At 37.9% G+C, this 22,303-nt stretch overlaps 1 protein-coding gene and 1 non-coding gene across 4 annotated transcripts in view; both read right to left on the bottom strand.

The window, feature by feature from the left end:
* The window catches only part of AKAP11 (A-kinase anchoring protein 11), a 54,348-nt gene that overhangs the window by 6,313 nt on the left and 25,732 nt on the right, over nucleotides 1-22,303 (bottom strand). For 2 of the 3 annotated variants that reach the window (XM_090258384.1, XM_090258383.1), the window contains exons 7-10: nucleotides 17,464-21,955; nucleotides 7,582-7,737; nucleotides 1,790-1,873; nucleotides 986-1,032 (exon numbers count right to left, since the gene is read on the bottom strand). In XM_090258384.1, coding sequence (XP_090114510.1) covers nucleotides 986-1,032; nucleotides 1,790-1,873; nucleotides 7,582-7,737; nucleotides 17,464-21,955 — 4,779 coding nt within the window. The remainder of the gene's footprint in view (nucleotides 1-985; nucleotides 1,033-1,789; nucleotides 1,874-7,581; nucleotides 7,738-17,463; nucleotides 21,956-22,303) is intronic. The other variant, XM_090258385.1, reaches the window with a different exon arrangement.
* On the bottom strand, nucleotides 7,284-7,403 carry LOC149996092 (small nucleolar RNA SNORA61). The gene has a single exon (XR_016507540.1). It is a non-coding gene; the product is annotated as a small nucleolar RNA SNORA61 (small nucleolar RNA).

The raw sequence follows: 22,303 nt of genomic DNA, 5'->3' as shown, positions 1-22,303 counted from the left end.
GTCTTCTTAGAAGAGGCTTTAGAAATCAAGTATAATAATCATACTAGGTCTGAGGATTTTAGCTCAAAAATTGGTACATGACTTTCCTAAACAAGAGAAGTACAATTGGTAATAAAACTGATTGGAAACTTGGGTGTTATAAAGTACATTTCAAGAAATTCATTTTGGCAATTTTCTCAGTTTACCCATTTCTAAAGAAATGATAACAAAACAAATCACTTATCGAAAACAAATACCTCAAACAGTGTGAATATTTTTTCTGTGGCACTCTACAGAGGAATCATTAGTATTTCCATAATTAAGAAAAAAATAAGATTTGGGGAGGAAATCAATAACCATCTAAATACAAGAAAACTCAGATTAAACATAAACAGTTTTTAGATTCACTCAGACAATCTTATATATTTGAAATGGGGATTATAAATCAGTCAGGAACTCTGTGGTATCTAGTATTTACATATTCAGAACTATGTTCATTAAAGAAATAATTGAATATTGTCTTCAAATATGTGTATGCATGAATGCAGAACTGGAATTTGCGAAGAAATATGAACAGGTAATATAATATATGTACGATTATCATTAAACACTAATTCTAGAAGTTATTGGTTTGGAAGAAAAATAAAACTATGACATATGCCATAGTTATAAAAAAACATATCTTTTGAGTACAGATTTTATATTTTGAAAAGATTATATAGTTTATCATAAATCTCCCTCTCAAATAATTGAATAATCCTCTTAAAGCAGCTCAGTGTTTATGAGTACTTCATTAGTTTAGCTACCAAATAATACTAACTGCTCAACAAAGGACTTGACAGTGGATAAATTAGTTTAAGAATACCCTGATTTATAATGCAAATAACCTTATTTGTAATAACCCAGAGCCTAAGTGATGAAATACACAATGCAAAAATTAAAGACTCTTCCAGGGAACCTTATATAAAAAACATGCAAACACTCTGAAAAACAAATTGTCGATTACCTTCTATGTCATCCTCATGTTCTTCGTCTTTATCATCTGGCCCATCGCTGTTTGAATAAAAGAACAGAAGCAGTGTTTTTAAAAAAACTTTAATAATAGTATTAAAACCAATTCTTAAAATGTGGTAAAGAATGAATGTTACAATATGATATGTGACATTTACAGAGGGGAGAAATGACAATAAAAAAGGAAGCTTTGCTTCTCACACCATTTCATGTTAAAATCTGAATTGTAAATGATGCCTAGATAAGTTATCAATAACCAAGAAGTTCTACCTGACCATTATATATAGAGTACTGAATAATTTCATGATAAAATTTAATTTAAAAAAATTTGAAGTCAAAATATCCTAGTTTGGCTTTAGATAATAGCATTTGAATATCATAAAATGCCACAAATAAGTATTTATTAATGCTTCTGCAGATGCCATTTATATTTTAACATAGTAAAGACACATTTTTCTTATATATGAAATAAAACTACATACAAAAAAAAACAAACAAAAAAAAAACAGAAATCCTGTAGGAAGCAAGCTCTTTTTAATGAAATAATTGGTAGAATGAAAAATAGCAAGCAAAGCAATACATGCATAAAAGTAACACATTTTGCAATTAGATGTCAAATCATATCAGCGTACTTGAATTTTTTCATTAGATGTAATTTATCAAGCAGAATCATGTCAAAATATATGAGAAAAGCAGCTTGATAAATATTGGCAGTGTAACCCACATTGTTTTAGGAATATGGCATCATGCATTAGTGGTGAAAGACTCATCAGTTTTTAAGTTTCTGGACTGGACCAACCTGTCTGATGTTGGAAAGGATAAATTGTCCTCATACAAATCTCCTTCTAAACCAAGACTGCTCCAGCTACTGCTGTTACCATTACTGCCAGGGGAAGAAAAGAACAGAGCTGAACTAGAAAATGGGATAGTACAGACGACCTTGGTTTTCCTTGGAACAGCTTCTGTCAGTGACAACTGTGGATGTTCTGAAGCTGCAACCATGGAGCGCAGCATCCACAGGGGTAAAGAGAGCCCGCCATTGCTACTGTAAAAGGAACCTGACAGCTTCAGATTCGGGCGTTTTCTTACTTGTCTTCAAAAGATCATAAAAAATCATTCTAAATGTATATATCTTTTAAAGATTAAGATAACAATGTCTTTTAAGATCGCAAATGAATGCAGGAAGACATTTCATGATGAAATTAATGTCTATCAAGTGTTATGATGTAATTTGTGGAAAGCCAATATTCCTCAGTTTGGAATAATTTTAAAAAGAAAATACCACAGGTTAACATTCTCCCAGGTCCTTATAGTGCAAACAGTGATGGATTTGGTGGGGAACAGGGATTTGGAAAAAAGTTTTCTTATTTTAAAATACTCCTATTATGTCAATTATCTTCACTTCATATATATAAGTCAATAGGTGGCAAATTACATTTTCTTCGGAATACTGACTAATCACGGTTTATTCAAGCATTATACACTTGTCTAGTTGGCCAGTCACTAATGCCAGCAGATAACTTCTTATACTAACCAATCAAAAGAAGAAATCAATTACATCCTAAAACTTTAGCAAAGCATAAAAAACAAATGCAACTGCGTTTAGAAACAAAACTGAATTCAATCTTTCAGATTAAAACCTAAACATGCAATTTTTAAAAATTCTAATCATTAAATAATTAGTAAGCATATTAGTTTGCAGTGAAAGCAGCTATCTTTCCTCCTTATTGGGCTAGGAAATTATAAAACTTAATATTTCTACAAACTAAAATTTTGGTTCTAAAAAATAAATAATATAAAATCACTTCATAGGCATCAGTATATGTAACAAAATTTCCAAGAAAGAATGATTATTTAAAAGTTCTAAGTGGTTTCCAAGCAATCTTGAATACTTCACATATCCATGTTTACTCTACAATATCAAATTGTAACAAACTCTAATGTATGAGAGAATAAAAGGTAAAACTGAGTAGTATCTTCTCACATATATTCAAACAAATATAGCTCTATCATAAAACTATTAAAACAACCAGAACCTTGCCCATGTTGTCTGTTTTCAGGCAAACCAAAAATGAGAAAATATAGAAATACAGTGAACAGAGAGCTGCTAGCCAGAGAAAATTAATGAACTCAAACACTTTATTTACTTCTATTAACAGAATGATTATCTAAACTAAAAATTACAAAATTCTTCCCCATACACGAATGATTTCTCCATTTAATTAATAATAAAAATCCATCAGCTTCGTATTAGGTGAACAGGGAAAAAATGGTCAAAATTCCTTCTATCTAACCTCATTCCCCCTCCCAGTTTGCCCCTCGAAATAGGTGAGATTTGAAGTCGTTATTCATAAAATGCCACTTCTAACTAGGATGGCCATGTATTATTTTCCACCTAACCAGGGCACTTCTGAAAATGAAAGGCATCACCATCAGTGATTAGACCAGAACACAAGCAACCAGGATTATCCTGAACACACTGGGAGGTTTGACCATCCCACAGTAAGTAACCCAACATAAAATGACTTCGTTTCTTCACTTAACAGTCTACTTCATTCCTGGATACTGTTCTGCTTCTGTCATTTTCTTTTATATCTGTTTCTGTTTCCTATGTCAAGGACAGTCATATCGTAAACCACTGGTAGTCAGGGTCTGTTATTGTGGCTTTCAGCCATATGAAGGGTACTATCAATTCTGACACATCTCATAAAAATTATCTAAAAAATTCAGCTGAAATACTTGAGATTCACTTACACCGAACAATTATCTTTCTAATCAAATAATTATACATTCCTCCTAAACACCTGTGAAAATCTGAGATTACTATTTCTTTTTTACCTGTTGCCCTCTGGGGAACTTTCTACAGTGAGGTGAAGTGCAAGTGTGTCCAAATCTGAGGTCTTCAGTCTCCTACCATGATCTCTGTACCAGAATATAACAGTTCATAAGGCAGATGCCATCAAAAGACAAAACATGTAAAGCCATACAGTATTTTTAGTGTGTTCTCTGAACCTCCTGCATTAAAATCATCTGAGGTGCTTATCAAGCATGCAGATTCTAGGGACACTCTACTGACCTAGTGAATCAATCTCTGGGGATGTGAGGCCCTGGAAGTTACATGTCGAACAAACACTCCAATCCTGATGAGTCCCACTAACTTTTTCTTTGTGCCTGAACCTTAATACCACAAAGCATAATAGTTCTTATTAAGACTGTGGTAGATTAAAACCACAGGAGTTTTCCTGACAAAATGCTATAAAACCAAGTTTACCCCATCCTGAACTCAAATAATTAATTTTCTTACCCTAAATGCATTTATCCATGTTAAACATAATTATCTTAGCCCCAGTCCAATTTGTTCTTTTAGAACCTTGGTTCTGTTAATGAAATTATCTTTTCATCCTTTCTTAAAAATTGAATTTATTGGGGTGACACTGGTTAATAAAATTATGTAAGTTAAATTTCAGGGGTACAATTCTATAATATGTCATCTGTATATTGTGTTGTGTGTTCACCACCCAAAACCAAGTCCCCTTCCATAACCACTTATTCCCCTTTTACCTTCTTTTACCTCCCCCAACCCCCTTACCTTCTGGAAATCACTATACTGCTGTATGTAGCTATGAGGTTTTTTTAATTCCCTTCACCTTTTTCACCTTCCCAGCTCCTCTGCCCAACCTGACAACCATCAGTCTGTTCTCTGCAGCTATGAGTCTGTTTCTATTTTGTTAGTTTATTTTGTTCATTAGATTCCACATGTCAGTGAAATCATCCATGCTGTCTCAAAAGGCAAGACTTCTTCCTTTTTTATGGGCAAGTAGTATTCTGTTAAGTAAATATATCACCACTTTTTTAAAAATCCTAACCCAAGAATATATTTGATCTTTTTAGAGAGAAGGATGGGGGAGAGAGAGGGAGAGAGGGAGACAGGGGGAGAGGAAGAGAGGGGGAGATGGGGAGGGAGAGGGAGAGAGGGAGAGAGGGAGAGAGGGAGAGAGGGAGAGAGAGAGAGAGAGAGAGAGAGAGAAAGAGAGAGAGAGAGAGAATCAATGTGAAAATTTCGATCAGTTACCTCCTATACATCCTATACAGGCCCCTTACCGGGGACCAAACCAACAACCTAGGTCTGTGCTGTGACCTTAATTGAATCCACAACAATGCTCCAACCAACTGAACCACCCAACCAGAGCATAACACTGCATTTTCATTTTCATGCACTCATCTACTGATGGGACACTTGGGCTGCTTCCATATCTTGGCTATCATAAAATAACGCTGCTATAAACACAGGGGTGCATATATTCTTTTGAACTGGCATTTTCTTTGGGTATATTCCCAGAAGTGGAATTACTGGGTTGTAAGACAGTTTCACTTTTAATTTTTTGAGGAAACTCCATACTGTTTTCTGCAGTGGCTGCACCAGTCTGCATTTCCACCAACAGTGGATGAGGGTTCCCCTTTCTCCACATCCTCACCAACACTTATTTGTTGATGTATTGTTTTCATCTTCATTTTGAATCATTCACAAGAGTACTTCATATCATTAATAAAACCATGCTATACAGGACAGAACCAAAGACAGAGCCTGGTAGACATCTCCCTCTTTTCACCAAACTAGATAACATTCCACATAGAGTTGTTCAACTGGCTATAGTCCTCGTGATACCAGTAACCTCCAATCCTAGATTTTTCATTTTAACACCTGGATTTCGTAAACAACAATGTCAACTCTCACTGAAATTCTAGAAATCTATGTTTCTCAAAGATGAGAGAATTTTTTAAAAATAATTTATTTATTTGTTTATTTTTAGAGAGAGGGGATAAGAGAAAGAGAGGGAGAAAGAAACATCTCTGTGTGGTTGCCTCTCACTCACGCTCCCAACTGGGGACCTGACGTGCAACCTAGTCATGTGCCCTGACTGGGAATCGAACCAGCGACACTTGGCTCGCAGGCCGACGCTCAATCCACTGAACCACAGCAGCCAGGGCGATGAGAGAAGAATTTAAGCGTTCATATTCTAGTCTAGATAAAGTTACAGGAAAAAACTAAATGATCATTTGTAATTATTACCTCCTACTTCCTACAACCAGTTTTAAAGACTGCCAGTTTTGGACCTTGATGTTAATAAATATTGATGGTTTCTACCACATTTTAAGAAAATATGACAAAATAAACTTTATAAAGATATTAATACTTACTGGCTAATCCAAACATCAAACAAAAAACTCTGAGACGATATGTCCTAACAGGTGAAAAGTCATTTCCTTCCTTATGCTCCCTTACTCCCTCCTCTCTAATAGTCTTCTTATCTTCCCATGCTATAAGTCAATTCCAAGGCTCTGTTCACCTGAAGCCTCATAGGATCCTTTTCATATATGACCAAAATTGGAAGTATATATGCTGAGAACCCTCTCCTATCCCTAGACTCAGCTATGGATGGTATTTATTATTTCCAATTATGAAAAAATGTGGATATATTTTGTGGAATTTTATTGTTTAGTCAGAAAATGCCTGTGTTAAGAATTAAAAAATAATCATATCACAATTAATAAAATATTCCATAACATTAATATGAATAAAGTTAACTAAGAAAAGTTATATTATAAGGTAAATGCCTTCTGCTATATCAAACCATATTTTTACAATGAGTTTATGTATTTTCAGTCATTCAAAAATAGATGCTCTGGGTAATTCTTTCCCTGAGGAGCAGGACAAGTAAGGAACCCTTCACTAATATCAGGAAAATTACAGGGCCATTTTGATGCCTCTTACAGATCACTCTCCCTTTACCTATCCTCTAAAGCAGCGACTTTCAACAGGTATGCCTCGTCAGGCACACAGGTGTGCCACAGAATTTTTAAAACATGCAATATCTAGTTAGTCAAGGGCACTGATCTCTATTCTCTTAGATTGTCTAATTTTTTTTTTTTAATGACAATAGCCAACACAAAAATATCTGTCCAATGTGAATGAATCAAAATTATACCTTGGTTTATGTTTGTTTTTTGGCAGAATGGCAAAAACTCTATTTTTTGGCGTGCCACAGAATTTTAGTCGTTTATGTGTACCATGAGATGAAAAAGGTTGAAAATCACTGCTCTATAGAAAAAAGTACCCTCTTTATAGAGTAAGAAAGAAAAATTTTTACTACAAATTCATGAAATGTCCAGGTAAAGCTCAAAGGGTATAAAATCAAATGTATGCAACATTTTTTCAAATCAACTATTGACACATCCAGAGAAAATTAGCTAGGCTAATAACTGGTTTTTTTTTTATTTGTTTGTTTGTTTTACCTTGTTTGAAACTAGCCCACATGCTACAGAGCTGTTAGGCCAGCTTCAGTATTACTTTTCCTCCTTTTACGACCACCAAGACCAGTGTTCAGATCTGATGGGAAAGGGAGCTGGAGGGTTAATAACTGTATTTAATAAATGTCAAAAACCATTAGAAATACATTGTGAATAATGAAATACATTTTGAAAATGATAAATTTTCAAATTCATAGTTTAAAATAATACTCAATATAAATTTATAGCTCACTTCTAAAGTCTGAGGACCTAAACTATGAAATTACATGTAAAATTTGTTACCTTTCACTTAGATGATGAAAACTGCTGCTTTCATCCTGGTGTTCCTCTTCAAAACTTAAATTGGACCAGCTCCCAGTGCTGTCATCACCAATACTGAGATTCATCTGCTGGCTACCAAAAGACTCAGTTGACTGAAAGTCTTCTATTTCTTTTGGACTTAAAAAAAAAAAGATAAATTTAATCCAAAAGCATCAGATTTTGGATTATAAAACTATTCATTTGATGATAAAATAAAAAGAAATGCTATGCAGAGTCAGAGGTCCACCTATTCCCTTTATTTAGTCTGCTAAAAAGAGACTGCAGGACAGCTTATTAATTCCAGAGTTAACAAAGGTACTTAACAATACCCATCCATCCCAAGTGCATCATTTATCCAAATTCTCTTTAAAGCTGTTCATATTTTCTACTGGGACCACTATGAAGGAACAGAAGTTCCTAAGTTTTCTATTTGCTTTATGAGATAGTACTTTCATTTGTACAAAAAAAAAACAAACAAAACAAAACACTTTTTATGGCTTTAAAAACAGAAAAAAAGTAGTAGTTCACAGAATTCTGGTGCTGTCAATCAAGCCTTTAGTCAAACTAACCAGATCATAACTCTAACCCTTATCATTTTTTTCAATAAAAAATCATCTATTCTATCTTCATAAGAAAAGCCATTCACTGTTCAATTATTGTACAAGGGGGGGACAAAAAAAAAACAACAAAAAACCAGAATTATCATCTGCAGGGCAGGCTCCTTGTAGTACAGGCTTTCCCACTAGGTGAGTATTTTAGGAACCCATCTGTATCAGTGTACCAGCTGGTGTTGTGAGAGGCTGCATTCAGCTTCAGTGAATTTTTCTGAAGGCTCTTTCAATGCATTTGTCACGATGGGTGGTTTATGAGCATACCTGCCCATACCAAACTGAGTATCCAGCAGTTTTCAACCAAAAACAGCATGACCCCAGTGCCCCACCCTCCTTATTCAAACCTGATCTCAACCCGATGAAAAAAGTCCACAAAGGGAAGCATTTTGCCAGTGTGGAAAAAGTGAAAAAAAATGGCAGAAGTACTAAAAGGCATCAAAACTGACAAGTTCAAAAACTGTTTTGAGCAGTGGAAAAAGGTCTCAATGATTTATTACATCAAATGGAGACACTTTGAAGGTGACTGAAGTTTAAACATGTAAAAATACACAGATTTTTATAAATAAATTCTGGTTTGTTTGCCCCCCCCCCCCCCTGTAACTACCCACACTACATTTTGTTCTCAACATAGCACTTTAAAGTTCTTTTTTTAAACATGAAGAGGGAAAATGTTAGTCTTCTGAGCAAAACCCTCTAGTGGCTTCTCACCAATCAGAATAAGTCAAATCTTTATACTACCTCTCATTACCTCCACCTTCTTTTACCACTCCCTCTGGCTCACTCACTTCAGTCATTCAAGCTCCTTCTGTTTCCCCAAAATGCAGTCCCTCCCCTTTGGCTGTACCCTCTTCCCAGATTCTTATGTGACATATTCTCTTCACCTTTGGCTCTTTGATCAAATGTTACTTTGTCAGAGTTGCTTCCTCTACTACCGGTTCAAAACTGCTAACCAGCAGTTTCGGCCACCCACCACCACCATCAGCACTAACTCCCTTCTTTGCTTTGGACTTCTCCAAAGCACTTACCACAATGTTACATACACCATATTTCACTTATTTATTGACTGTTACTCTACTATAACATAAGATCCAAGTGAACACATAACTTCTCCCTGTTTACTTACTTCTGTATACCCAGTGCCTAGAACAGGTTCTCAACTGCCTGCCTCTTTGGGGCTGTTCTCATTTTGTATTTAAAATATACTAGCCAGAATTATTCTGGGCATTCTTCAGTTTCCTTTCATCCTTTAATTTGAAATTATTGAGAACTACTGTGCAGTGTCAGCTATACAGAATTTACCTGAGCCCCCGATGATAGCATCAGACATTTAAACTACAGATAAGGAAGACCTATCAGAGAGTCACTGCTTAATTTCATGCCAGCAAAAGCTGTGCTTTTGGAGGTCTTTACATCTGACACTCTTGCAGACTCAGAAATGGTTTATGATTTACTGTGTTCATTAACCTTTGTGTTCTTTCCGTTTTCATAGAGTGCATACTATGACCCTATTTACCTGGTTGCTTGGCTACAAAATACAGACCTCAAAAGCCAATTTTTTCATCACCATCTCCTGAAATGAGGCTCAATGGTTTGGTTGAAAGGACTTGCTGTCAGGACTAGATAGCTGAATTGGATACAACAATCCCATATCAAGATGATGATGTCTCGGGGATTCCAGCCTATCCCCACTTTGGAAGAATCAGCTAACAGGCTCTCTGTTCCAGTCTCACTTAGATCAGACAGGGAGAGGCTTCCATACCCTACAAAGGCAGGGACTATGCCCCTTGTCAGCAGGAGCAGTTATTTGTAAGAGAACCAACTCCCTCATCACCACCCCTAAAAGATTTTAGGGATGCAAGTCCCTGAGGAGGGAATGAGACAGAGGATAGTAAGAGGCTAGGAAATTCCTGGGCAAGTAGAATGGGGAAACTGAGATAAAATTAAGCAAGGCCAAATAGTTTCAGCCACTTACAGCCAGCTAGTGAATCACAAGACCTTATCTCTCCTACCGAGGACACTTGAGAGCAATGGTTTATTTACTTCTCCTCCCTAACCAGAGAATATATGAATATATAACCGTCCGTCGTCCGTCGTCGGCAGCCGTCCGTCTCGAGAGACGATGGTGTAGCTTCTTAAGTGTCTATCTGCACCGCCGAGAATGGCTGTGCAGTCCAACTCGGGAGTGACACGGTATCTGTCTCCTCCCGTGTTGAATCGACATCTTGTGATGACGCTGGAGTGTCCTCTCCAGTGAAGCTGAAGCTACAGAGCCTGGGCAGGGTGATATGGAGGATCTGCTGTTGCCCATGCAGCAGACCCCCCCTCTCTTCGCAGCTGAAGGGTCCAAGGGAAAGACGGAGTCAATACAGCTTGGCTTCAGGTGCGCCGCAGGAGTTGCCGGTGTTGACTACAACGTCAAACCGCCTTAGGGACTCCGGCTCCGGATTTTCTGTCGGGGTTTACTCCCTTAGCCTTTCCCCTGAAGAGGTATGCCGCAAGGCAGCGGAGGTTTTTTGGAGTCAGAGTTTTCCTTCTCTGATGTGCCCTGACTGGAGGATCGAACCAGCGACACCTAGCTCGCAGGCCGACGCTCAATCCACTGAGCCAAACCAGCCAGATGAATATATAACCTCCCTGGCCATAAACCACAGGCCTGTGGGGAAGAGAAAGAGGAATTCTAATGCAAACAGAGGTAACACCTGAACAAGGGAGGCAGCTTGGGAAGAATTTGCAGACTTCCCTTTCAGCTCCTCCCCCCAAGCACACGCCCTAGAAACTTCCCTCTCCCAAATTCCTACGTTTCTTCTATATAAACTTGCTTCTGAAAGTTCAAGGTAAGGTGGATGTTAGGGTTTTAATCCACCACCTTCTCAGAGTGCTAGCCTCTGATATTAATAAAAGCTCAATTATAAGCTGAGCCCCAGACTCAGTCTGCAGACTCTGGTGGGAGAGACTTTGGGACTCTCCTGTAAGTCGGGTGGGTATTTGGCAGGATGTCCCATTGGCTGCCTTGCCTTGGGGGCCCTGGGGTGTGGATTTGGAGGCTCCCTAGCAGCTGCCATGTGATTTCACTTGGGGACTCTCCTCCGAATCTCAGCGGCACCCCCGTCACCATGACTTTTCATTAAGAGATTGGATTTGTGCTCAGAAAGCCTGTCTGGCTCATGGCTTTTGGCCATCTGGTGGTTTACAGACTAAATCTGGGCTTTTCTGTAACAAGTATCTGGTAAATCAGTTTTTCCTGAGGGTCAATGGACTCCAGATTTTCCAAACTAGGTAAGTCTGTGGTGTGCACAACCAGGAACCCATGCTGTGCCACTCTCAGAGGTTGGTATGGTTCAGCGGCGTAAGTTTCCCAGCGTGGGATTTGGTTGCAGTACTCTTCTGCCTTTAGTCCCTGGCTGGTATGGCTCAGTGGATTGAGCGTCGGCCTGCGGGCTAAGTGTCGCTGGTTCGATCTTCCAGTCAGGGCACATCAGAGAAGGAAAACTCTGACTCCAAAAAACCTCCGCTGCCTTGCGGCATACCTCTTCAGGGGAAAGGCTAAGGGAGTAAACCCCGACAGAAAATCCGGAGCCGGAGTCCCTAAGGCGGTTTGACGTTGTAGTCAACACCGGCAACTCCTGCGGCGCACCTGAAGCCAAGCTGTATTGACTCCGTCTTTCCCTTGGACCCTTCAGCTGCGAAGAGAGGGGGGGTCTGCTGCATGGGCAACAGCAGACCCTCCATATCACCCTGCCCAGGCTCTGTAGCTTCAGCTTCACTGGAGAGGACACTCCAGCGTCATCGCAAGATGTCGATTCAACACGGGAGGAGACAGATACCGTGTCACTCCCGAGTCGGACTGCACAGCCATTCTCGGCGGTGCAGATAGACTCTTAAGAAGCTACACCATCGTCTCTCGAGACGGACGGCTGCCGACGACTCTTCTGCCTTTGGTATATAGATTTTGTGTAATGTTCATTTTTCTTGTTGTATACTGCTTTTAATTAACTGTATGTTAGGTTTGTTCCTCTGTTACTCTAAGGGAGGAAGTCAGTTTCTGTTTGATAGCTCTACTTTGTTTCTCTTGTCTGTTGAAAATGAAAAGTGGTGTTAGATAAAATTCTAAGTCTAGTCCCAGTGTGAACTTTGTCTTTTTTTAAGTATATTTTATTGATTATGCTGATAGTTGTCCCAATTTTTCCCCCTTTGCCCCCGTCCGCCCAATACCCTTTCCTCCAGCAATCCTCCCCTTAGCTGAAGTCCATGGGTGGTGCATGCAAGTCCTTTGGCTTCTTTCTTTCCAATACTTCTCTTAATAACCCCCTATTTTATTCCTACCAATTATGCTTCTTAATCCCTGAGCCATTTCCCCCATTCCCCGCAACCGCTCCCAGCTGATAACCCTCCAAATGATCCCCATTCCTATGATTCTGTTCCTGTTGATTGTTTGCTTAGTTTGTTTAGATTCAGTTGTTATGATAGGTGTAATTTTGTTATCATTTTACTGTTCATAGTTTTGATCTTCTTTAAATAAATCCCTAAACTTCTTTAGCTTTACCTTGTCTGGGAAGCACTTTATCTGCCCTTCCACTCTAAGTGATAGCTTTGCTAGATAAGAGTGATCTAGGTTGTAGGTCCTTGCTTTTAATCACTTTGAATACTTCTCGCCAGTCCCTTCTTGCCTGCAAAGTTTCTTCTGAGAAATCGGCTGATAGTCTTACAGGAACTCCTTTGTAGGTAAATTCCCTGCTTTTCTCTTGCTGCTTTTAAGATTCTCTCTTTATCTTTAACCTCTGGCATTTTAACTATGATGTGTCTTGATGTGGTCCTCTTTGGGTCCAACTTGTTTGGGATTCTCAATGCTTCCTGGTCTTGCATGGGTATTTCCTTTGCCAAATTAGGGGAGATTTCTTTCATTATTTTTTCAAATAAGTTTTCAATTTCTTGTTCTTCCTCTTTTTCTGGCATCCCTATGACTGGGATATTGCTATGTTTAAAGTTGTCCCAGAGGTTCCTAAGCCTCTCCTTTTTTATTTATTTATTTATTTTTGCATTCTAGTTTCTTCTGTTCTGGTGAATGTTTATTTCTTCTTATGTTCCAAATCATTGATTTGAATCTCAGCTTCCTTCCCCCTTCACTGTTGGTTCCCTGTTTATTTTCCTTTATTTCACTTTGTGTAACCTTCACTTATTCCTTTATTTTTTTTTTTGCTGTACTCTACAAGTTCTCTGAGCATCCTTATCGCCAGTGTTTTGAACTCTGTATCTGATATGTTGGCTATGTCCATTTCATTTAGTTCTTTTTCTAGGGTTTTGTTCTGTTCTTTCATTTGAGCCATATTTCTTTGCCTTCTCAATTTGGCAGCCTCCATGTGTTTGTTTCTGTGATTAGGTACAGCTGTTTTGACTCCCTGTCTTAGCAGCATAGCCTTCGTAGTAAAGGCACCCATAAATTGTGTGGAGCCTTGCCAGAGCGAGAGCAGGGGCAAGAGCACTTCACCACTTTGTGGCTCTGTTTATTGTGGGGGGCTTGTAGAGAGGACAATGCCACTTCCTGACTTCTGGCGATTTGCCCAGCACACTCCCTGTTTCCAGTCACTTCACCCACTTCCCATATGCGAATTGGGCCTTTCTAGTTGCTGCCATGGGGTTTGCATATGTTCTAAGACCATACGGGCCATTTAAGCAGAGAAAATCTGGCAGTCGCCTTTGCCACCCCAACCCCCCCCCCCCGCCCCGGTTTTTACAGCCAGAGGTACTAGGGGTTTATCTTCCCAGTGATGGAACCACAGGCTGTGCACCTCACTCCCAGGGTAACTCCCCCAATTTTTATCCACCACACATGAATGTGAGACCGTCTGTTCTGCTACTGCTGCTTGTCCCATCCACATCTCCATGACTCTTCCCCTCAACCCGTCTGGATTAATGAGGCTTCTTTAAATCCCTGGTTGTAAAACTTCCATACAGCTCAATTTTCTGATGGTTCTGGTTGTTATTTGTGAGACATGGTTGTAATTCCTTCTATGGTTGTGCAAGGAGGTGAAGTATGTCCACCTATGCTTCCATCTAAACCAGAAGTCTTGTCTTTTGTTTTAGATTTTGTTTTGAAAAGGAGTGCCTTGGTCTCCATCCCACCAAGAAAGAGTACCTTAGGTCACATTTTAGCTGAATCATCCACTCACTGCTATCAATTCAGTGGGTAGTTTTGCTGAAGGTCTGGTAAATAGAATAAGGTCTCTTCTGTACAAGCTTTATGTTTAATACCTTTTAAAGCTATTAACATAAAGTATATGTTTGTTATGCCTTAGCTTGCAGGAATAAGTTGATTTATTTATCTCTGTCACAAAATGTTTCAATAAAATGGCTTGGGTAATAATTGACTTCAAAATCTCATAAAGTTATTAAAAACTAATAAAGAGATATAACACTATTGTTTTGAACCATAATATAGTACTTTATTCTTTAAAAAAAACAAAACAAAAAAATCCTTTTCCTGACATGTGCCACAATCTACTGATTTTTTGACTGAAATGACCCACTAGATGGGGTCCAGAGAAGGATTTTTTGTTTTGTTTTGTTTTTCAATAACTGCTAGGTATTTTGGCTCAGACAAAAATAACTCTAAATATAGTTTATATGTTTTGTTCTTCTAAAATCTCACTATCCTATAATTCCCCATTTGCCACTCATGTTCCACTTCTCTGTACAATACAACTCGGTGAAATATTTATGGTTATTTTCATGAACCAAAACATTTATGAAAAAAGGGAAACCAGTGAAATAAAAAAAAAACCTTAAAAAATAATCCATTTTAATGACTCCACGTTACAAAGCTTGAAAGACAAACCATTTTAACTTTAGAAAGAAAATGTGCAACAGTACATGGTTAACACTAATCAATTTCTAATAGTCATCACTTATAGAACCCTAGGCACAATTATTAATTAAAACAAGAAAAGAGGAAAAAGTATGGAGTAATATTCTACCAGCCTTCATAAAAGGTTGGAATTAGACAGCACTGGCTTACTGAAAGAACTCTAAGGGTCTATCTACTCACTCAACTCTAAGAAGAAAACGTGAAAATACAGTACTGAGAATTCAATAGCAAAGGCATTTGACTGGCCCTTGGATGTCTTAGAGACACTTTAAAGAATTATCTAGATCTAATATAGAGAATTATCTCCCATGAGGCAGGATAATTTAAGGGAGGAGGAAAGGAGGGACAACTAAAATAGCCGAAGGCCACCTTTGTTTGAGGAAAATTGCTTCAACTGTAGAAAAGTCCAGCTTACCACCATTTACTCATTTGTACATTAACCACTTATGTCTATCATCATATTAGAAACTAATATTCAGCCATGAACAACAACAAAAAAAACAATGTGGGTCTAGGACAAAGGTTCACAATTTTTTTTTTCTGTAAAGGGCCAGGGAGTGAATATTTAGGCACTGCCAGATATATGAGGTCTGACCAGAAGGTATCCATCCAGCCATGTAATATGAAAAATAGACATTTACTGAAGAAGATGCAAGAGACACTGTACATAGGACAATAATGCCTCAGTCTCCTTTGAAGGAGGCACCTTGTGACCTCACACAGTTCTCCCAATCACCATCAGCTGCCCCATTGTATTTTCCTGAATCTCATCAATGGTCTGAAACCTTTCTTTTCAAAGGTGATTTTAGTTTTGGGAAAAGCCAGAAGTTACAGGGCGCCAAATATGGGCTGTAGGGTGGCTGAGTCACCTGGGTGATTTGATGTTTCGGCAAAAAATTCTGCATGAGATGGGATGATCCCGTGGGTGCACTGTCATAATTAAGCTACCAGTCACCTGTTGCCCATAGCTGCAGCCTTCTGAATCATCCAAATAGTTTCTGCAGAGGAATGCTCAAGCTTAATGCAAAATTTGATGCAGATTTATTGCTCTATTCGCTCAATCATTTTGAATGCGATGGCCACACAATACACATGCTCAATCAACAGAGTATACTGCCCCCACTGACTAGAATAGTAAAGTCATCATTTTTCACACATGCACATCCAAGTCCACCTTCCTTGGCTGCCAGGTTACAGATGTCATGCAATCTGTTCTCGATATATTAACAATGGCTGGACTTTTTCTGGACAGGCCTCATATATAAGGTCCACTACTCAACTCTGCCATTAGATCATAAAACCAGCCACAGACAAGCTGTACTGACATCTGAATTACAATTTTCACATGTCACAAAATAGTACTTTTCATTTTTTTCTAAAACTTAAAACTTTAAAATTTATTCTTAGCTCACAAACCATATAAAAACAAGCAATGGATGTGTTTTAGCCCATGGGTTATAATTTGTCAACCCCCAGTTTAGAGGGAAAAAGGCTACCTGATTATAGCAAAAGTGACCTCGCCTAGTTCACCAAAACCTACAGCATCTTTCATCGCAAGAGGATGCTATCAAATAATTTGGAGTCAAGGATCCTGGCCAAACTGCACGGTGGAGAAAAGAAACAGTCTTTGCATGGCTTCGACAAAAGCTACTAAAAAATCTGGGGTATCATGTAATTCAATTAAATTCCACCTCCACTCACGACATTTTCTCTTTCCAATGGAACTAACAAATATAATCCTACAGACTAATAGTACAAATTGGTCTTGGTGCTTCACCAGGGAAAAAGAAGATTAAAAGTAAAAATTTTAAATAAGGTGTTAATATACAGCTGAAGAAAAAAAGGACACTGTAGGACTACCAGAAAGAAGTGTCCCCTTAGACTGTGGTTCTATCAAGAGAAGTGGTGGCAGTGACAAAGTATTTGAAGAATTTCTGCTATCTTTCCTAATAGCACTTTAAATTATGCTCTTTATTAAAAAAAAAAAAAAAAAACTTACCTTTGTGAAGAGAAATAAGAAAATGATATATAAAAAGTTAATCCCAGAGTAGTAAATTAACAGGGTAATAGTCTGTATTTGCTGTATAATATTCTTCAGCTGTTTCTTTGATTCATATTACCTACTTCACACTTTGTGAACTTGGGCAAGGTGATTAGCTTCATCTTCTACCGAAGTGAATAGTTAATACCTTCCCTCAAAGGGCTGTTGTGGGATAATGAACAATGTGTGTGAAAGTAGTATATAGGATATAAAACAATACACAAATGTTAATAGGGAAAAATTGTTTAGGGTTAGAAATAATCCTACCTTTCTGAATAGGACCTAAAACATATATGATTGAATTTAACTTTTCGTTTTATCATGAAACCCAAAAGAAACTTGAAACTTACCTGCTGACAGCATTTTCGACATTCACCATCGCTGATGTCATTATTTCTGTGGTAAGGCTTTCAGCAAAGCTAACACCATCTTGTCCAATCCCACTATCAGCTGCCAAACTGGTATTGCTCAGCTCCCTCTCTGCTTTTTCAATAGCTTCAGCAACTATCTTCTCAGCAAGCACTGTCTTCGTATCAAGATCAACATGAATTTGAGGGACATGAAGGTGAAAAATTCTGGACTTCTGATAAATGTTGCTGAATTTTGAATTAGAACCTGGCTTACTATGAGCAAGTGAATCATGTCTAAAAGAGGGCTGAGGTGAATTTCCATTGCAGTCATGGTGTTCTTTATGGTCACAATATCTGCAAGCTTGACTCGTAAGAGGTGACAACTTTTCTGCATAAGTGATCCTATCTGCTGTTTTTGTGGTCTCAGAGACTTGGAAAAATGCGGATCCTAAACTTAGTTCTAAAGTATCATCCACTACTTTTTTAGCATATTGTTCTATAGCTTGAACAACATTGTCTCCATAACCATACCCATTTAAGCTGCCTGTACTGTGGTAAAATCTGTGATTTTGTGAGGAAGGCTGAAAAGACTTAGTAAATTCTGGCTCAACATGAGACTCAGTATCTTTATCACACCCAGATTTTTCATAAAGGCAAGAATCTGTTGAGGATTTTGGCAAGCCAACTGTACACACTGTCAGCTCTTTTTTAACATCTCTGGAGATGCTGTGAGCAAGAGAGGTTGAAAAACTAGATAGTTCAGGGCACTCATTTCTGTACGTACCCCTTCTCCATTCACAAGTTTGATTTTTACCAAGGTAACCTGCACTTCTTTTCATTTGTCTCTTTTTATTTACTTCTTGGTGGTGCTCTTTATTTAAGAACATTAAGAATTCATTGTTGGTTTTTACCTGTGAGCTTTGCACGAGGAACATTCTTGAGTTGCACTGCATTTTGGCTGTCTTAGCTGCTTCTTGCAATCCGGATTTGACAGATCGATAAGCAAGTCTATTGGCATAGTGATCCATTATTAACTCACTATTACCACCTTCCTGTTTTAGTACTTGGATAATGTGTCCTGCATATTCATCTGTCACACTTTCACAGCTGGGATACTTACATGTCAGACCTGACATACAAGAGCTTGGTGGTAATGAAAAAATAAATGGATCAACTTCTCTTGGGTGTGCTACAGTCTCTATATTCAATTTCTCTTCTGATCTATAATCTTGGTCACCATCACTATAACAACTGTTCTTCTTTTGCCTAAAAAGCATACAACTTCTAATTTTTGCTATTTTCTCAGCTTCTGCAATAACTTCTGCTGCCATATCACCTGCAAAATTGCATAATGTTTGTAAATTTTCATCTGAGGAATTTAACAAAGTAGGTGACACACTTCTTTGTCTCTGCACATTTAAGCAAGGGCTTTTAATCTTGGGTTTTTGAATTATTTTATTATCTAAATGGGAAGCTGCCACTTCAGTTGCAAGAGAAATTATGTGTGTAGCTAATGCTTCAGCAAACTGAACTTTCTTCCCTGAGTGCTCTGACTTCACATCCACTTCTGGATGCTCCTCACCTTCACTACTTTCAACTTCTTCTGAAAGAGATCGCATGAGTTTCAACATGAACTCTTCTTTTTCAATAGTTTGTTCATTCTCAGACAAACTACCAACAGATGAGTAGTGAGGTGTAGAAGGTGGTGTAGCAGGTGCAAATTCTTTTGCTAATTCCCCCTTGAGTTTTTTGGTTAACTTCTTGATATCCCATTCAGAACTAGCCTGGAATGGTACTAGAGGAGTTGATGGAGGAGTATCAGGTATTACATTTCCATCTCTGATTTTCTGTTTATCTTCCACATGTAAACCATCAACACACGTAAGCACTGCAGATGAGAAAGTAAGTGAATGGGCAAAAGGGCTTTCTTGTCCAAAAGACAAGGGCTCAGGTGCTGTATTATTCAAATTATACTTTTTCACTGATTTGTCCTTAGCAACTTCCTTCAAATCAGGTTTCTGACCTACCATAGTTGGACAATGTGGCAGTGCCTCCAAAGAAAATCCATGAGCTATAGAATCTTTACATTCTAAATCACAACCCTTTCCTACTGAAAGTGAACAGTGAGTTAAGTGATCTTGAGCATCAAGACATTTAGGAATATTTTCCAATGTCAGCTGTGACTCTCCCCCAGAAATAGGCAAGCCTTCCCTGTGTACCAAATTTTTATCCACATTTGGGATTTTATCCACATTTGGGATCACTGGTTTGCTTTTATCTATGGAATGTTTAATAACAGATTTAGATAATCGATCAACAAACAAGTCCTTATTGCTAGCTTCACTCTGTTGCAGTGTCTCTTGATCGTAGCAGAAAGGAAGGTTTTTGTCCTTCGCTGTTTTAATTAAACCATCTGTAACTTTGAATGATGTCGCTGACTCTAAAGTTTCATTTACTATTGAATGTACCACTGCTGCAGAAAAATTGCTAATAATCACCGGATCACTTGTTAATTTTGAAGAGTTCTGCATTTCATTATTTGGTTTAAAATCATTCTGGCTAACTGGATTATGTTCTGAAGGTAAACAAATATTTCTGAGACAAGCTACTTCCTCTCCTTTTTTTTTTGTGGAAACACATGCTTCAGTAGGATCACTATTCAAATTACTATCACCAGATGCCAGATGAGACTTTGCCTGATATATATTAGATGTAAAGTGATATGGGAGAAGAACATTTCCTGCCAGGGGCACTGGTATAGAAGTAACAATTCCAGAAGTACAAAATAAGGCCTGCTGTACAGTGTATTCTTTTTTATATTCCTGCATTGGTTTTGTCACCATAATTGCTTGATTGTTAAAAGTATGGTGATATGTGGAGGTCTGTGTTGATGGAACAATATATTCTGCACTCACATACTTTATCTTCTCTGTAGAAACACTAACTGCTGCCTTTGTTGTAAAGATCACATCAACTTGTGACAGCTCAATGAATGCTTCCTGTATTACAGATTCAGACAAATCTTTTGCATATGACTTCACTACTTTATCTTCATAGTCAAATGACCAATATGGTGGAGATGTAGGTGTTGGAGGATATGAAAATTGACACACTTCCATGATGCCTTCAAAAACAAGCTCTTCAGCAAGATCTGCAGCAAACCCAGCAACTATGTTTGTAAATATCTGCTTCTTTACATACTGTAAATCTTTTAAAGCATTTGATAAAGCTTCACTCACCAAAAAGTTAGCCAGACCACTAATGGCATGCTGTTTCAATGAAAATGCACACTGACTTCTCAGTTCATTAAATGCCATCTGAAAAACAGATGATGTCAATTTGATGGCTAAATGGCACAATACATTGGTACATGAAGAGACTCCTTTTTGCAAATCTTTAAATGCAGTGCCAAAACTTTTTTCCACAAGATCTGCTGCAAATTTTTGAATGCTATCTCTAATCATTAAGGATTTATTTTTATATTTACTTTTTTGGCCAAGGCTTCCACTCTTAAGAGCTATGGTTTTATTTCCTCCCTTTATAACACTATTAGTGTTCGATGTTGCATTAGTTTGTTGGGCATGGAGAACTGAGTCCAGTACTTCACATGAAATGCTATTTGCATAATCTTCATAGGTATAATAAAGAGAACCATGATTTTTACGAATCCTATCGTCACCAACATCTGTTTGGCAAAAACATTCAGCAGGGGTACAGACTCCAAGAGGACTAAAAGCAGAGGATCGAATGGGGCTAAACAAGCCACTGTCTTCCCCAGATGCCTTCACTGGACGAGGAGAATCTGGAGTATCACACAGGTTACTGTAAGGGGATTCTGGTTTACGAGGTGTGGGCTTTCTAACATTAGCTGGGAGAGCTGGACGATCAAACTTGAATATCTGAGGATTCATAGTAGTGGTTACAGAACAAGATTTGTCATGTTTGTGACCTCTCTTTTGAGATGGCTTCCCTATGACAGGATCTTTTAGAAAAGGACAAGAAGTCTCTAAAGTTTGTTCTAGTTCATCGAACTGATCAAAACTATCAAAAAATTCACTTACTTCTGAGTCTGAATCCTCTATATCATCTTTCATCACAGGAATTTTAGGTAACTCAAGTTTTGCTTTTAAACTTTTTTGATATCCTTCTTCATCTAAGAAAATAACAGGACTTGGACTCGAGCATTCTGATTCAGATGAATAGGCAGGAGAAGAAGAAAAAAAAGTTTTCTGTGTATCACTATCCTTAGCTGAAGCATTAGATGACCTATAGACACTTCTTTGGATCCAAGGCTCAGAAATTGAGGTTGTAACTGAAGTTTTCACAGGTTGTTCTTTATGTCCCAGAATGTTTACTAAGGAAGTTGAAGGTTTAACAAATGACTTCTGCCGCCCAGAGCTAATCAGAATCCTTAAGTCACGGGTTTCTAATTGGTGACCAGAAGTCTGTGAAGCAGCATCACACTGGCTCGTTAATGCAGTAATGCTAACTCCTATAGGAAAAAAACTTAAATCATCAAATTATTCTTGACCAGAAAATGTTTTTCATTTAAATCAATGGGAATAATAGACTTTAAGCACAATATATTTATTTGCAACATGTCTCTTCTAAACTATGTTAACACATTCATCCCAAGACATTCTCAAAAGCAAACACAACTTATAATAAAATAATCTCATTTTACCCCATACTTAGGAATACCTGGTCTATGGAATGATTAGCATATTGTCACATGTGTTAGAAACATTACTATAGGGACTCTACCAGATAACTCCTCTCCAGTTTGAATCTAGGCATGTTCCAAACAGTTATGATAATGAGTGCTATCAAAATAATTACG

The sequence above is a fragment of the Furipterus horrens genome, unplaced genomic scaffold, assembly GCF_987537825.1.
Source record: "Furipterus horrens unplaced genomic scaffold, mFurHor1.1.pri manual_scaffold_12, whole genome shotgun sequence".
Classification (NCBI taxonomy): Eukaryota; Metazoa; Chordata; class Mammalia; order Chiroptera; family Furipteridae; genus Furipterus; species Furipterus horrens.
Note: the sequence above shows the minus strand (reverse complement) of the source record. Positions and strands in the feature narration are given on the sequence as shown.